The sequence below is a fragment of the Merops nubicus genome, unplaced genomic scaffold (assembly GCF_000691845.1).
Source record: "Merops nubicus isolate BGI_N331 unplaced genomic scaffold, ASM69184v1 scaffold7813, whole genome shotgun sequence".
Lineage (NCBI taxonomy): Eukaryota > Metazoa > Chordata > Aves > Coraciiformes > Meropidae > Merops > Merops nubicus.
Window position 1 is genome coordinate 9,785 of NW_008596827.1, and position 18,648 is coordinate 28,432.

General features: G+C 38.7%; 1 protein-coding gene across 1 annotated transcript; it reads right to left on the bottom strand.

Moving 5' to 3' along the window:
- Nucleotides 1-455: 455 nt before the first annotated feature.
- MRE11A (MRE11 meiotic recombination 11 homolog A (S. cerevisiae)) lies at nt 456-18,528 on the bottom strand (the record flags this gene model as incomplete). Its single annotated transcript, XM_008936495.1, has 19 exons — nt 456-506; nt 1,627-1,705; nt 2,092-2,159; nt 3,095-3,150; nt 4,167-4,250; nt 4,997-5,210; nt 6,185-6,247; nt 7,456-7,629; nt 9,506-9,609; nt 11,433-11,559; nt 12,071-12,151; nt 12,885-13,056; nt 13,514-13,699; nt 14,026-14,140; nt 14,838-14,979; nt 15,888-15,975; nt 16,452-16,612; nt 17,495-17,627; nt 18,397-18,528. Coding segments are annotated over 19 exons (2,230 nt in total), but the record flags the coding sequence as incomplete, so codon positions are not given.
- Nucleotides 18,529-18,648: the final 120 nt, after the last annotated feature.

The window sequence follows — 18,648 nt, forward strand, 5'->3', positions numbered from 1 at the left end:
GGTCAAACTATTACTCTTTAGAGTTTTCAACTGTATCTGTAGAAAACTGCACACAACTACAAGTTTCGTTATGCTGAGTCCATGGTCATGGCCATATCCATACTTGCATACCACTGTAACAAAATTCAAGCTCAAGAGGCGAAGTTTTCTATAAAGGTATGAATGTTATTTACATTATCATCCCCAAAAGAAAACAGGCTTTTGGAAGTTTTAGAAAAAAAAATGCTGTTTCAAGCACTACTTCAGAATATTAGACACTCTAGTCCAGTGCATCAAGCAACACAACATCAAATTTGGTGTCAATGAAAAAAACAAAACAATTCAACAACATTTCATAGAAGTGAAAATTGAAGGCAAGCCATCATTTACTGAGAAATGTCATATAAAGAATGCCTCGTGCACCGCTTTCCATGATCTTCACTAACTTGCAGTCTCTCTTGCATAACAAGCCAGAATCACTTAGTTCTTCTGGATGTTGCAGTGCTTTTGAATGGATCAAATTCATCCTGCAATTCGTAAACAGATACATGTTACTAGAACTAGCATGCACTGAGTTACAGTATGTAAAGTCATCTTTAGATTAAACTAGAAAGCCTGGTCACATTATTCCATGTTTTCTGACAGACGTGGTTCCTGTGGTTCCACTGGTTTTGATATTATGGATGGACTTAAAAGCCCAGATCACAAGTGTGCAAAGAACAGAAACTGAGTTTACATCAGTATGATCAGAACAGCTACTCTGAAATGAGAAGCAGTCTGTATTTCAGGTGTGACCTAGGAAAACGTTACCATTCTGAGCAGCATGTGCCTCAGTGAGGTGATATCCATATCCATACCACACATCATCATTTATTGATGCCTGCATGAATCAAAAATACTGTTTCTTTTTGCATGTGCAAGCAAACGTAGTTTTGTAGTTCAGGTACAAGGAGACGACAGAGCACAGAAGAGAGAAGAGACAGGCATGGAACATGTCCTCTGAAGTGGCCAGTGTCTGACATTAAGGCAAGGACCCTGACCATCCATAACAGCCTGCCAGTCTGGGAAGAACTGCACAGCACTCGACAGCGTAACGTGTCTTCTACTCTCTGCAAAACTGTGAATAAAGTTCTGCTTGCTTAGTTATGGAGAAACCATCTCCTACCAGTTCAAATATATACTGCAAGAGCAAATTACCTTAGTTTTTTTTAAAGTCTATTTATATAATTTGCAACAGTAAAACAATAAAGTGCCCTGGAAAACCATAATTTTTAAACACAAAAAAATAAAGTTCTTCATTTTCACAAGAGTAAGATACATAAACAAATGCAAGGACATAGCCAAGCACTAGAAGAGGCTATGATTACCTTCTTCCCCAGGTAAGATAACCTATTCCACATAGTTCAGGAATGACAATTAACTGAATAAGAATTGAAGGGAAAAAGGACTGAATATTTCCTGAGGTCTCTTCTAGCCTTATTTTTGATGACTGTATATATTCTAAATAGAGCCCATTGCAATAATCTAGCCTCCTTAGTGAGGAAAAAAAGTTTCAATTTCACTCTGAAATGCTTTATTCAAATAGCTGTACAACAGCAACAGAAACTTAAATGAAATAAAAGAGAAAAAGAGCACTATATACCGTACCTCATCTGACTCGAAGTCAACTCCTCTAGATGTCTGGCTTTGTGAGCCTCTTTTACTAAATGAAGATGTAGTCAACAACCTTGAAACATACAAAGAGAAAAAAGGCACGAGCCTGTTCTTAATTACCAGACATTCCAGTAGCTTTCCTTTCAACTTGTATTTTGGCCATCAATACAGAGGTTAAGAGTGAACAGAAATAGCAGTAAGTAGAACAATTCCCATTCTCAAACTAACATATTAATTCTACAGCTTTGGTTTAGCTTATCTCAACCAGCAGACCAACTTACTGTTGCAGAAAGATCACCCCCATGAATAGGTAAAAACTTACATAAATTCTCTAATTAGTGTTATGACCGTCTTAAAAATCTGTCCTTTTTCAGGTAGTGGATCAGATCCCTGGACCCTGCTGATGGCCAAGAAGAAAAAAGGCAGTCATGGTAGCATTCATCAAATAAACTTACTGACCTCTGATTTCCTTTGGAAGAAGGAACAACAGAAACCTCTTCTAGATCGGAGTCATCATCTATAATATCCTAAAAAAATTTTATCATTTATAAAGCTTTTTCACAGAATTTACTCTTACAGAGATCCAGTGCATAATACTACACTAGAATCATAGAATCATTTTGGTTGGAAATGACCTTTAAGATCACCAAGTTCAACTATTAACCCAGCACTGCCAAGCCCACCCCTAAACCATGTCCCTCAGCACCTCATCTACGCATCTTTTAAGTACTTCCACCGACAGGGACTCCACCACTTCCATGGCCAGCCTGTTCCACTCCTTAACAGCCCTTTCAGTGAAGAAGTTTTTCCTAATATTCATCTAAATCTTCCTGGGCATAACTTGAGGATATTTCCTCTTATCCTGTCACTTGTTACCTGGGAGAACAGACTGACTCCCACCTCACTACAGCCTCCTTCCAGGTAGTTATAGAGAGCAGTAGGATCTCCATTGAGGCTCCTTTTCTCCAGCCTAAACAACCTCAGTTCCCTCAGCCACCCCTCCTAAGACTTGTTCTCTAGACCCTTCACCAGCTTTGTTGCCTTTCTCTGGACATGCTCCAGTACTATAGGATAGAACCTTTAGGGTTTTTTCCAGCTATATACTGACTTAGTTTTAATATGTACTTGACACGGCTCCAGGCTAGAACTGTACAATGTGCAAATACAGCACAAGTTTTGCTCCACAGATCTTTTATTATGCAGAAACTCCCAAAATACTAATGTGTATAAACTCTGTATCTTAGATTGTGGTCATAAATAAAGCATGGCCTCTGTTTTTCTCAAACACCATACCAAAAAAGGGTACAAAAGACCTACAAATTACCCTGCAGAAACTGACTGCTAGAATTGATAGCTTGGGAACATCTGCTGGTTTAGGCTAATGTTTTGACCATATATTTATTTTTCAAATCAGAAGACAGCAAAAGGCAGTGCAACTTGATTCCTGAAAGATGCTTCTTACCTCAGAGTAAGATTTAGATGAACTCAAGGAGGGCTCTGGTTTCAAAGACCTAAAGGCTAGAATAAAACAAATGTAATATTTTTGAAGTGCTCCCACAATAAAATGCAGACAACATTATATCATTCTTTCTATTTAAGACCTGCTTAGCATGCATTTCCTCTGCAAATGCCCTGTAAAATAAACAGGCAAAAGCCCCCAAACCCAACCTAAAATATAAATTAAGCTTCTGCTAGAGTCTGTCAATCCAGGGATCTAACCCTCTGTGCAGCAGTAGGTGTTTCCCCACCTTGCTGAACACCTTCAGTAACTTTGGTTAACAGGAAGAGAAAAAATTACCATAACATTTTCTTGTAAATCTGAATTTAGACATCAGCACATCTGCTAAAATGGATTTCTCTGCAGTAGTTTGTAGCTCATTTGCTGACCAATTTAAAGTTTAGATCATTTGCTGATTGCTCAACCTTCGGGTATTTTGTGAGGCATTCGTGTCTAGATTTGTGCGTAGTATTTTTTTCTTTAATACTCAAGATTATCCATGCTGTTTCCTCAGAGCCTGTTTTCTGTAGCAAGGAAGGGCTACTCTCACACATGCAGCTTGAAATGCAGATAAATTTCTCTTCCCTAATAAAACCTGGCATTTCTACAACTTGCTACAATGTAAGACTAACTGGATTTGCATCAAAGCTTACTAACTTGTATACATCAGTCAAGATTCAACTTTCTATCCACTAAGGAATAATCTGCATAAAACAGATGCTGCTAAGTCACATTCCTTCTAATCCTGTTCCTTAAGGAACTGCAAAGAGTAAAATGTTCCCTCTTTCCAGTTCTAGTCAGAAGTTCCTGACACATTTCATTTTACCCCATGACAGCAGAAAATGACTATTTCTTTTCCTCCCACCTCCATTTTAATTTCTCTGAGTGTTAGTTATTCTACTCCATTAGAACCAAAATCTCTCACAGATGATTTGGGCTAATAGACAAAAGCAATTAAGGCACTTCATCACTAAATAAACACCTTTGTTACAATTTGAGAGAGCAGATTAGAGCAATGGACAGATCAAAGGCCTACCATCTATGATAGACATATTCTTGCCAGGCACAGATACAGGCTTGTAGCTTCTGCTTCTAGTAGCTGACTCTTGGCTAGTGGTGCCTGTGGGGATAACAAACAGTATGCAAATCTAGTTGGTGGTTATTTTTCACCTTTAGTGGGAAATCACAAAAACCTACAATTCTTTTTACTCCTTCACTTTTTTCCTTGAATCAAAGCTCTCCTTACATGCAGAACTGCTCTGGGTCAAGTGTTGAAAGCTCCACAGACAAAGCTTCCTAACACACACCCCCCACCACTCTGATGGCATCACAAGTGTTGGAGCACACACTCATAGAACTCATTTAAAGACAACCAAATCAACCCTAAGGTGACTGCCTCTGTTCCAGCTCATTCTGCTCTTAGACCTTTGGGCATATTACTGAGACAACCCAAAGGAATGTACTCCTCCAAGACACCATCTTTTTCTTTTTAAGTGTATATATGTATATATATATATATATATGTGAAAAGGAAGTACCACTATCACTGTAAAGTGCATAATCACACAGCCAAGAAACTATTGAATTCATTTTGTTTAGGAAACTCCCCATTTTCTCAGTCACTAGAAACAAGGAAGTCTCCTGGAAATTGCTTTAGGATGGAGACAGTCTCTACCTCCTCTCTGTACTGACCAAATGCATTACCTTTAGCAGTAACCAAAGGTCTACCATGCACTTCATTGCACAGACCTTCCCAATAACACAACTTTTAAGAGTCTACTATGTTTCCATAGCTGGAAAGCAAGATATTTTTCTTTTAATCGCCCTGTGAAAAAGTCACAACTTAAGATGTGAAGTTTTTCTTACCTCTTCCCCTTCGAGATGAACCTCTTGTTGAATTTTGTCCTCTTGCACCTCTTGCCCTACCTCTTGCCCGACCCCTTCTTTGGGTCAGTGTTGCAGGAAGGCTATCATCTGAATCCCCAGTGCCTTTCATCCCTGTATCCATGAGTTCCTCATCACTGGAGGCTGCTACAAGAACTGCATCCTCAGATCTGTGGGCTCTAGCTCTGGTCATTGCCTGAAATGGAACAGTAAGTGCTACAGGAAAAAGAATCTTAAATGATGAAATGCACTGTTGTTAAATCCTAGTTGTGATATATAATGCCAAAACATTGAGGCTTGGAAGACCCAAATCCACAGCATTATGGAGAGCAAAGAAGTCTGTCAAAAAGTAGGGACAGTATTTGTCTATTTAATTTAGATGTGTACATATAAAGCAGTTAGCTGAGCTCTGATAACAAAATGGAGCTAGTTAATATGATACATTGTCAGTGGGGTTTGGGAACAGTTCAGGTCATCCTATGTCAGCCATGTATATCTGCCCAGAGGAAGCAGCTTCTGGGGCTTCACTGACTTGATCTTCACTGATGACAGTTGTGCTTAAGACAACTAGTTCACATGAAGATACCTCAGATTAGGGGAACTGAATCTCACCCCAAGTGTCCTTTTCCTCAAAATTTCATTCCAGCCACACATAGCTTGCAAACACAAAGGAGCACCGTGCTGTCAGTGGTTGGCACTTCTCTTTGGAAAATTATGCAATCCAGATATGAATCTCTGGGAGATCTAGGACTCTGAGATCTAAGATTGCTGATGAGGACAGTAGTACCTAAAGGTTTACCAATAATAGCCAAATGGTTCCAGTAATACCACTAAGTACAGCCCATCCACACACCCATTGGCAACGGGATCACAAATAGCTTAAGCTGACAGACCTCTGAAGGCCACCTGCCTGGTCTAACCTCAGTTCAAAGGAATAACAACTGAACGCTCAGGCTCACATATTTTCATAAGAGATCTCAAAAGCCAAATCGAATGGTAGCTTAGGCACATACTATATCAAGGAAGATTTAAAAAAGACTTATTAATCTTCCCTAGGCAGACAGGCATTTTTTGGCCAGGACAATGTTGAAGCACTGCTAAGTGACTTCATTCATATGCAGAAGTCACAATTCCATTCTTCAGCCTATGTTCAAAATGCAAAGGAGTTACCTCTCGAACTTCCTCATCCTCCTCTTCGGTATTCTTTTTTCTACTCTCCCTGAATTTTCGCACCTGAATAAAAAAGTTCCCATGAAAATAACAGTTCATTTCATACAATAATCACAACACAGTAAGCAGGAAGTCTTGACTGCTGAATTAAGTTGAGCTCATGTGAGAGGTGAGGAAGAGGGCAAGAATAACTGAAGAGTTTGTTTAAAGCCTTTTCATGCTGTCCTAAAATTTAAAGGTCTCATGTTCTATTAACAACTGGGGCTACATCACTGAGGAGAAAAAAGCTTGGGATGTGATAAAAAGTAGGACATACCACGTCCAAGAGAAGACAGTATACACAATTTGACAATAACAAGCACTGAAATATGAACAACTGAGGCAAAAAGGGGCAGAGATGAAGCAGCAAGATAGAAAACAATACTGAGAAGATACAAACGTGGCAATACATGTACAATTAAGAAAGCTCAACTTGTCAAGTATGGAAAAAGATATGATGGGTGAGAGGGAACGAAGGTATCAGTCCAAAAGACAAACAGAAAAACCTACTCAAAGTGGCACAGAAAGCCCACAGACACTGATAGCTTATGGTCTCTTTCAAATCCCTCATGAACTAAACCAATCAGCAAGAAAACAGGTAAGGTGCAACCTTCCCCCCCACACCAAATTATTCTTTACCCTGTGCACAGCTAACCTGCAGAACAACCTGTCATGCAATGCTTCAATACTACAGCTGAATACATGGGCTCACATGGAAGCTCAACAAGTTGACAGGGAAGTCTGCTAAGGGTCACCAGATGGACATAAACCAGGTGTGTCTCTGGGAGACCCCAAGCTGCAAGCAGTTAGGAGCTAGTAGAGTACCTGAAGGATGTTTCCTTTATGCTTGCCCTGTTCTTGTACTCTTCCCTGACCCACTATGAAACTGCTAAGAAGAGATTATATCTACCATCTTTCTCACAGTAGATATATATCTCTGTATACAGATATATCTATATATATATGTAGTTCTACACAGTGACAGCTCTTTTCTGTGCATGTGTGTGTAAATGCAGTTAGAATCAGCATAAGCAAACCTAAACCTCATTTTCAATACAAGCTTTTAGACTATGTATTTGGAACTTTATCACTGTATTTATTAACTCCAGAAAATTACTAGAGGTGAGTTTTGCACATACTCCACACACAGGCAAATCTAATACACCAGGTTTGCACACTGCTTTTCCTATCATGTCTTGACTTCTAAGAAATTAGCATTAACAGAATATTACCTCCTCATCTATTTTTTCTTCCTCTGCAGCAGTGCGACGCTCCTTAAGAAACCTCTGTGTTTTTTCTAGCTGAAATTTCACCAGCTCTTCTATGGCATCTTTTTCCTCTTTGTCCACAAACTCCTGCACAGCTTCTCCCATTCCTCTTTCAGTTAGAAGTGAAAGCTGTACTTTCTTTATAATTGGGGAAAACATTTTGTTAAGAAGCATCTGCCACCAAAGAAAGCAAGTAACATTCCTATTGTTTCAGGTAAATATTACATTAAGTTGGTTACAAAACCAGTAATGTGTACTCAAGATTTCAGTCACGGGAAAGCACAGCAATAAGCAAATATGTTACTCACTATAACATAGTTACAACCCCCTTGCTAGTAGCATATCTCATCTCGAGTATTTTTCAAACTTGTCAAAGAAAGTTTCATAAACAATAAAGAAACTACATTGCTAGTCAACCTTTTTAGATATAATTTCTCTGAAATGTATTGCTGAGAGAAGAAAAACTGTATTCTTTCCTACTTTCCTGACCCTTTTTTAAACTGAAGATTAACTTGTAGAGATATAAAAATGCTATTATAAACAGACCCTGAATTATCACAAAATAATGGTTTTATGGTAAAATTCTAATATTAAAAAATGGCAGTTACAGAGCAGGGCTAATTACTATTATGAAGCATTAAGAGCTACTACACAGAAGTCTACTCTATTGAAATGTGATTCTGTAAATACCAACCGTTCTCACACGTACATCAAGTGAGATGATATTCATCAAGGTATCTTACATGAAGATATTACTAGGGACACTAACCAGTAAAAGTAGTAGCTGCTACTGGTGGTGTTCTGCAGCCATTCTCTTTTCTACCCTCCTTCCCAACACAGCTGGAAGAGACATTCTGAGAATGAAACCCCTACACAGACAGCAATGTTTAAATAGCAGCTTATTTTGTCTGCAAATTACAGTACAGATGACTTCCTGGTGGTATTACATAAGCTTACTAATGATTTTTGATCCTTACAAGTGTCCTTTAAGAACTGTTTTGAGGACTGCATCAGAAGCATAAAACCTTCCCTGAAATAATGTTGCACGGAGGAGTAAATTTCACAGCTATTATAAAATAAGAAGTTTACAAAAAGATAGGCATCTCAAAAGAGTACATTGATTATAATGATGCAGAATGTTCATGTTGACTTTCAGCAATTAAGCTTTCTTCCAAAGGAAGTAAAATTAAAAGCTTGCTAAAGAGAAAAATAGCAGTGCTTTTAACCCCAGGCCTCAGTTTACCAGCAATACTGGACCTGAACAGCATCTGGTACCTGTTAGACATTTTTGGTCTAACAGATTTTGAACATGCAGATACAGCCCTGTGCCACCTCAGGGTCCAAAGACACTTTTGTTTCCCTACTTAGACAAGATCAAGTGCCTAGCAAAGCCTGAAGCACAAGCTGTCTTAATACAATGTTTAAAATCCCCATCATCACTCTGGGACAACATGCTTTTACTTCTCTCTCTCTTTCATTGCCAGTGTTAACTTAAAACATTATCCCCCTATTGCACTGCCAGTGTTAACTTAAAACAGGATCTCCCTACAGCAAGCTTTCCCAATGGATCCCTTCAAGTCTTTACAGATGCTGAGCTGCTGAAACAGGCCTCAAATGCAGGGACCAGCAACTGAGCTGTTTCTGCAAGACCACAAACAAATGGGGAAGATGGTGTAACAGGCAGAAATCTGCAGAATAAGGGATGAAAAGAGATTAAAAGCAAAATTTATTTTTCACAGAATAATATAGTGTCCTGTTTTTGACACTGCTGCTCCTCCCCATGGAATTTAAGGATGGCATACATTTGAAGAAGTACCTACTTCTGAACTAGTCACCCTAGGTTCCCTATCATATTTGGAAGGCAAAAAGCCCTACCACGGCACGACTCATGACGTCCTAATACTGTCACCTAACATGTGCCTAAGCTTAGGCAAGATGGATATCGGCTGTCAGTCTTTTCAGAGCATACTACTTTCATTAGGATAAGAACAGAACATAAAAGGTGGAAAGGTACCTTCTCCGCCGTCTGAAAATACTGTTTTACAAGGTCTTCCACCCTCAGCGTCATCCCCTCAGAAGCAGGTCTGCTCACCAGTTTTCCAAAATTAAGATCACTGTCTAGAACAGAAAAGCATAGTGGCACTGTCACCAACGTTTGCAGCTTTTAATTATCATCCCACTGAGAGCAATAAGAAAAAACATTAATATAGGCTTCTTAAGAATTGTGATCCCTTTTATATGTGAAGATGGTTTTTTTCTAACTATAGTCTCTTGTCTGGAAACACAGGTAAACATCATGGAGGAAGTAACTGTACAAGACAACTCCACCTCTGGCTGATACAAAGTGTTCTTTCAACTGCCAAATATCTGTCTGTAATTATAAAAGAAGTAATATGTCCTGAATGTTACTGTAATTGAACTCTAGGAGATCACAAATGGAAGAAAATCAAAGGACCCCACAAAGCACAAGGGGTTTTTATAAGTAGCTGTTACTAGAGAAGAAACTTCCCTCCAAAGCACACTGATGAATTTTTCAGTAGAAAACATTCACAGGAGATTAAGGCTGCCCCCCATTCTCAGGCAGCAAGGTAGCACTGACATGAGAATGGAAGGGATAATCAACTGAGGTTACCACATACCATGCAAACTATGATATCAAGTGACTACAGACTGCTTCCAGACATCTGCCACGTGCAAGCACAAAACATTGTTTCTTTAGTCATAGCTGCTGGTAATAACAAAACTAACAAAGCAATAACAAGTTGTGAACTCATGAAATCTTAACATTGCCTGTACTGAGCTGTAGCATTATCTGCACATGCTCTGAAAATTTAGACTGCTTTATCAGCCACCTCCCTCCTGACAGAGGATATCTAATAAAGCAAAGCAAAGAGCCATGGCATTCTTTTTACATTCTCTTCTTGAAGCTAAGATGTGTGTCAAGTAGGAAAATTGAGATGTATTGATGAAATATGGTGACAGATGTTAACATCTTTGGAATACAAAATAGCTACCCAAGAGAACTCACAACTAATAAAAAAAACCCCAAACCACAAAGCCAAACAAGATCAATAGAGCATAATTAAAAACTTACCCAAAGCAGTTTTCATTCATGAAACACGACGTTACAAACTTTATAAAACTGACACTGTAAGTAAAATCTGTCAGGGGAACTGCAGCATTTACAACGTACTATGTGAAATATGCACAGATCTTTAGCACAGAATGTTCTTGTGCAAACTGCATCTTCATTAGCAACTATTACCAACCAAACTAGTATTTGGGCAACCTCTATCAACCATTTATTAAAGATTCTAGGCACAGTGAGAAATGCTACAATAGTAACAGCTATTATTTGTTTTGCACAAATGCTTGAGTAGAGACATACCTGAAACACCCAAGCCTAGAGCACCGCCTGTCCCCTCCGCTACGCTTAGGTGTAAACCGATTAATTACTATGGCAGTAAAATTAAAAAACAAAGGGGAAAAAGATCACAACATCCATCTCTTTTCCTGCAGAGTTCCCAAAACCAACCACCTCATTCTGAGAAGTCTCAGTAGTGAGAAGTCCGAGTAGTGAGATGTTTAATGTCTTTCATGGTAGTTACCATAGAATCACAGACTAACTCAGTCTGCTACAGGGCTAGATGTATTACTATAAGTAACACAACAGGGTTTGAGAGCCAAGAAGAAGTAATTATGTACAAATAACTGTCAGAAGATGCTGTGCTGAATATTAGAATTTTATACAAACAGTGAAATAGAACAGAAATACTTGTGCAATATATACACTTATGTGAGACTATGCATCTTTACTCCTCCTGTAACACATCAGATGGCAGACAGTGAGTCTGAGAGGGACTTTGCAAGTGCTAGGTAACAAAATAAAGGAAGAAGACTGAAAACCAAGGCAAGCCACTAATTCATTCCTTTATAATTACCATTCTTCTCTTTTTGTTCGTGATGCCTGAAAAAGTGTATGATGTCTTTTGGGTTAGCCACCCTATCCATGTACTTCTGGCTAAAACGATGGACACTGAATGGTTCAAATCCACCTGCATAATCAACCTAAGAGAGGAAAGGAAAAAATTTAAATATGAAACCAACAGAAATAGAGAAGCCACACAAATCATGATAAGTTTGTTACACTTTAAAGGAAAAACTGAAGTACAAAATAAGTAAACTTATCATACTATGCAGGATTGTTAGTGGATAATATTAACAGAATAGCTAATAACAGCCCAGATTCATAACTTGTTCCTGACTTGTTTCATTTACTAGTATTCAGGAAAGTTTCTCCAAATTGGGTTAGAAATAAAGACAGGACAATATGACTTAATAAAAACTCTAAGTAGCCACTTTTGACGCCTTTACTCAGACCAGCAGTGCAGTACTCCTATGACCAATCTCATCCTTTGCCATAGAATACCAGTCACACCACAGGTAAACAGAATTGTGGTATGAAGGTGATTTATAGTTGCCTTTACATATATGCGTTTATACAAAAGCATGACTTTGCTTTGAAACTTTTCACAGTGACTTTTCAAAACCAAAGGAGCCCAAACACACAATTTCTTACTCGCAGTCTTATGAGCGGCTTCTCTGGCTGGCGTGGATTCACCAAGCGCTCCCGCTCCGCACTGTCCAGCATCAGCTCCACCTGTGAGGCACAATGAGAAACTCAGCTCCTCTTTGGTCTCTCAAGGATGCCTGAACCTTTCACATCTAATTTGAAATAAATCCAGCTGCAGGAGGGAGTTACAAAAATAAATTATAGGATGTGCTCTCAATCCTGAACACACCTATGGACCACTATCCGGCCAAAAGCTGCAGGGATGAGTGAGAAAACAGTCACAACAAAAGGGTTATCTTTCAGATACAGCACAGACCAGTCTATCGACATCACTGATCACTCATACTATTTTACTTTAGAGTCATTATACTTTGCTAAGTTTCGAGTTCCAGGGAAAAGCAAGAAGAGACTTATACAAACCTAAGAACCAAGAGCAATTACTGAACCTGCATAGTGACTCCTGCCACTTTGCAGTGCATAGCCCAGCCCCTGGGCCTCAGGTGCGTGTATTTATGCTGGTTACACAGTGCACATGCAACCTTGCCCCACTCAGGGTGGGGGTTTTTGTACCCAGGCGATGTGGGCCCCCATAAAAGCAGTTCCAGCCTACTTTAATAAGTCATCCCAGTCAAAGGAATCTGGAAGCCAAGGCTGCAGTGAACATCACAGAATTAATTTCCTATGAAAACACTGCCTAGGTCCATTTCAAATAATATAGAGCAAGATATGAGATTTCTCATCTTCCAGTCTCAAATCTAGTCACAGATCCCAATCCCTGTCCATACACTGTTACTCATATACTGTTAGCATTACAAGTTACCTTTTCCATGCAGAAAGCTTGTATTGCCCGAGTTACTTCAGGATTGTCAGGATTAAAAAGATCTGGATGATCAGCTAGAACAATATCCTCCATCTGGAAAGTTCGCACTGTCTCTAGAGCAATCTTATGCATTTTCATTTTTTTGCCTTTAATATGCAGCAAACCAATATGCCTAGAAGGAGAAGGGCAACTTAAAGACAAACTTAACAGAACTAATGTAGAACGAGTTGTTTTAAATTCATGTTTACTTTTCAGGGACAAAAGTTTAATAGCTGTAGGAAATTTCTGGATCTGTACTTCAAGGTGGGTCCTGCCAAACTTCAGCTCTATTATATTTAGATTGCCCTTGTTCCAAACACAAGCACATGTACACTGTTCCTTGTATTCCAATTTATCAGGTTTAACTCCTCTTAGATAAATCCCATTTGCTTCAAATGCTAGGTTTAATTCTAAGTAAAGCAAAAGTTACTCTACACACCATTTCCATCTACTCCATTTTTTGTGCCACACTCTGAAGCTAATCCACACTAGAACACAAGTCCTTCCATACTTAATACAAGTGTATTTCCTTTCTCAACATGAGACATAACGCAAGGGATGAGCAAGAACAAAAAGAAAACATCACACACTTCTTCACAGCTTCTCCAGGGGACAAAGATGTCACCACTGAACTTCCTGGCTGAGAAACATAGAAACGTTGCTGTTCATTTTGGCATGGAGCTATTTTGCACTCGTGTTCGTGACCCCACACAACAAGATCAATGAAGTCATCTAAAAACTGCTCTGGAATGTAGTTGGTAGCTCCATGTTTGCTCCTGTTGAAGAAAAAAGAAAGGAAAAAGAATTAGAATGTGTACAGCTTTGGGCGGGCAAGGGGGAGTGAAGGAGCAGAAAAACATCAGTGTGACTTAAAGTGATACAGAATCTCCAGCAAAAATATCTAATTTGCGTTTCACATCAGGTATTCTTCACATCTATTCCTTGCGTAAAACAATGCTCTCATTTGGGAAAATCTTGAACTGGCTACTCAGAAGAAGCACCACAAGCACAGCTGGCTTTCTCACTTAACTCTTTTCAATGCAATTTAATGCAATAGCACACTAGAGTTTAGAAGTCACTGTAATTCATCCAATACTGTTACCTATTCTGGTGAATCACAAACAAGTTAAACCAACTGTCTTCATCCTCCTTTGGCCTCAGCATGGTAACTTTTTTACTGACAAACATACGATACAACCTTTCATCTGGAATAGCTCCTGGAGTGGACAAAACAGAATATTAAATTGTTATTTCTTTTTTGTAAATGCTTTATTTTAACGCATTTTTAACAGCAACTCTGTTACAATGAGCATAAAGAACACAACTCTCTGGCAAGATCAGATCTTCACTTTCACGACCTAAGAAGTCTGGAGCATGATTATGAATATGAACAGATCAAAGTATAAGTTGGCTATTTCATTAGACAGACTTCTGAAAATAAGACATTTTAACATTAAATCTACCTTTAAACAAATCCTAAAAGCAGTTTCATTAACTACATGTGGTTTGAGACCTCTTGCCCATTTTCTGTTCCAAACAACTGACTACAGACACAATTAAAAATATTGGAAGTGTTTTGTTTCTTGTTGGCAGCGTAGGAAGTGTATTTTGTTGCCGGGGGAGTCTAAAAACAGATGCTACTGAGTAGAGCTGGAGTTCTTAAGTGCACATTGAAATTATCTATAAAACAAGAAATAAATCATGAATTCTGCAAAGTCTGTGCCTCCCCACCAAGCAGGAAACACAGCAGTATGAGAAATCTGACCTGTCACAGAATTGAGATGCTTTAATTTAGCATTCCTTAGACCTTCACGTTTGTTGCAGCACTACATGTTTGTTCCAACTTAATTTACACCTACTGAGCTTCAGCAACACATGAGCAGTCTAGTCACAGTCTGACAGACTAACACTTACCCAGGCCATACAGAGCAATTTTTGTTCTACCCTTACGCAATAAAATGGGACTAATATCTATTTTCTCCACGGAATTTGAACGTCCAAAGTGATTCAACAATCCTGCACAGCTTAAAATATCCAATGCACACAGTGCATCTGTCTGTGGAAAATATAAAGAAATAAATATAAAAACTTCAAGCAGAACATTTAGCCTCTGAAGTCCGCATGAAACAGTTTCCAAAGGAAAGAGAATATCTGTCCTTAAGTAACTTCTGCAGTTAAAAAAATCCCACCACATATATTAGTTGTTTTTTTTTTAATTTTAGTACTCACAGGTACAGAAGCAAATTCCTTTTCCTTACAAGTATTTGCTTCACTTAAACAACATGAAATTAAACATTACATCACTCAGAAAACCAAAACCAAATAAAACACCCTAAAGTCTCTAAAATACTATGGAAATGTATCCGGTTAAGCTAACTACTTCATAGTAGGTCCAGGATTAAACTTCTGTTGTTAAAACACTCATCTCCATGATACACTGCTATATGATATAAAATGCAACACACATGGTTTGCTACTTTCTAAACGTCCTTTTCCTGCTTACTTTTAGTTGTTGATTTTGAAATCAGCATTTCACCATCATAAAACCACTGAAAATACAAGATGCATATTAATTGTATAAGTACAAGTCAGAGTATAGAAATTTCCCCTCTTTAAGGAAAAAGCTTTCAGACTGTACAGATAGAATTTACTTCAGAAACTTTCTGGAAGGTAGCAGTTTCTTGGCATGAAAAGTGATTCTGTTCTCAACGGCAGAAATCTATGTAAATTAACACAGTTTGCATGGATCCCTTAACTTCTTTCCATTCTCTTTTATAATATCACACTCGACTTCTTGCCACTAATAAACAGAGCTAAAGATACACAAAATATTTATGTGAAGAGTGGAGCAACTGAACACAACTAGGCTGTTCTCCAAGAACTTTGTTTCTATACAAGTCTCTATTGCTATAATATTATTTTTGTAATAGAACAGCATAGTACAATTATAATAATAATAATTACCCCTGTGGGATCATCATGATTGCCATGAATACTAAAAATTGGAATAGAAATGTTGAGATTTCTGTCCTGGTAATTCACCCATGGAAACCTGAACAGGAAGAGGAAAAGAAAGTGAAACTGCATCTGGAAATCTGTGCACAATTCCCAATATTCTCTTCAAATTAACTTCATCCTAACTACACGATGGCAGCAGCACAACTGAGTACTACGGGGCCGCAAGCTCATGCTGCACAGCGTAATAAGATTCCTATTCATGGACTGGAATGGTATTTCCCACTGGGAACCGGATAGCAAAAAGATCCCCTTTATTTAGAGCAAGTCTATGAAAAGAATTGTACAACATGTTGTGTGGTATGTGCAAGAGCAGCGGACTGGGCAACCATGTGCCTTCCTTCACAGACTTAGATTATAGAAGATAATAGGCAAAATCATCCTGTAAGCTGGTGCACGCAGGCCTAAAACTTCAAGGTGCTTGTCACAGAGGGTATAAATCATAAAAATCACAACATTTTCACCCAATATGCAAACTGAACCTTACACCATAAATTACAGGAACAGACTTACTTGCTATAATGAAAATTGACTGCCTGATCACTCAATATTTCAAACTGAACAGGACGGTCACCCATGCAGTATTTTCTTAGTGACTCCAAACAGGAGTGTACCGTTTTTCTGGAAGGTTTGTTGTCATGAAAAAGGTCCCCACCTAACAAAACAAAGTCCACCTGTATGTAACAAAAAGCCTTATTATTTTAATACCACATTTTTTATTACCTGGAAAGATTTCTAAGCAAATTATTTAAAGTTTTTCTTCTAAGGAGTTCCACTTCTCTCTTCATAAACAGACTTTTATGTAAAGCAAGGCAGTACTTGCAGACCACGGTATTTAATTTCCTCATGAAACAAACACTAACAAAATTACTCCTTTAAACAAAGCCAACCCCAAAAATACTCATAGGGCTATCAGAGAAAACAATCGTTAAAATCACCAGTGAAGTGTTTTCATATAGTCTCCGGATTGGCTCCTGAACACTTTGAGAGACATGAAGAGATACACTGTATTCTCACTGCTGCGGTACCTAGTGGGAAGGGATCATCAGCCACTGCCATATCACTTTAAGAAGGTACTAGGTACAGTTTCTGTACAGATTTAGCTTTCAAAAAACAGTAGAAATATCACCTTCTCCAAAATTAAGTAATTTGACAAAAAAGTTCATTCAATCCTTAAAAACAGAAAAAAAACCTTAAAAGTTTCTAAATTGCTTTTCTACTTTCTGAGTTATCTGACAACACTGTACCATTACCTTCACTCTTGTAATTACTTTCTCTTCCTCCAGTGACAAACCCTCTCTAAATGCCACTGCCTGTACCACCTCCAATCTGAAAACACCAATAATGCAACCAGGGTCATACTGAACTCAATACAGCAGCTCTCACAAAGGAAGAAGCATTCCTTTAACAGAAACATAACTGGCTGCAACAAATAGTTCAGTTTAGTCATTTAATTTGGTATTACTAGAGATTGTACCAGGACTTTATAGCTTCTGGTAGGCTGGGACTTATTTTCCACGGTCTCACTCCTTCAGTTTTGAAGAAGCAGCACTTACTTCGTTTTTTTGAGCATGGTCCAAAATTTCATTTAAAGTGACAAATGTATCATTTCCACGCACTGGATCCTTCTCCAAATAGCCCAGATGAATATCGGTAGCAATAAGTATTTTAAAGGTATCTTCATCATCCCTGAGTAAGACAGGAGAATTTGTGTTACAGAGAAACAGACTTTTGAACTTCAACACAGACTTTATTAAGGTAAGATCTTCCATCCTAAGTCATTAAATACACAGGAGATTTGCTATAAAACTCTATCAAAATACCATTCCTGTAATACTGCCAAAACTTTTTGCTACTTTTATTGCAAATAGCACTTCACCAAACCATCTAGTTTGAAGACTTGGCTATCCCTACTCTATCAGCCTACTCTAGTAAATGGCTGCAACCATCTCTCTCAAGTATCTAATGAAAAATTAAAGAATCCTTTGTATATTTTCTGCCTTTAAAATGACCCTGGTGAACCAACACTCCACTTCTCTCTTTGCATTTTATTATAATCTACATCTATATAAAACTATGACAATCACAGACTTGGGTGAAAACATAAATTATGATCTTTAAACTCTAAACTGGCTTTCAACTTAAAGAGGGTAGATTTAGACTAGCTGCAAGGAAGAAGTTGTTCACTGTGAGGGTGGTCAGTCACTGGAACAGGTTAGCCAGGGAAGCTGTGGGTACCCCCTCCCTGGAAGTGTTTAAGGCCAGTCTGGATGGGGCTTTGAGCAACCTGATCTAGTGGAAGGTGTCTGTGCCCATGGGAAAGGGTTGGAACTCAATTATTTTTAAGGTCGCTCCTAATCCAAATCATTCCACGATTCTACGATTTCAGTTCTTTCTTAACTCATTCCGAACATACCACAGACTTGCTAGCTGATACAACAGAACCCCACAGAGCTGCAGACAAGAGGAGCTTACTGTGAGCTGACAGAACTCATCTTCGCGCCAAGACTCCTCAGCAGACGGCTCTGGACACAGCTTAGTAAGCCAGGCCAGGAAGTCAATTCCTAACTTCTCAGACGCTACGTAAAGTCTAGGAAACAAAACCGGAACCGAGTTAGAAGGCAGGGGGCAGCGAGCAGACGACGCCTCACGCAGCCTTTCACTAGCCTGCAGAGCCCTCAGCGCTCGGTTTAACCAGGCACTGCCACCC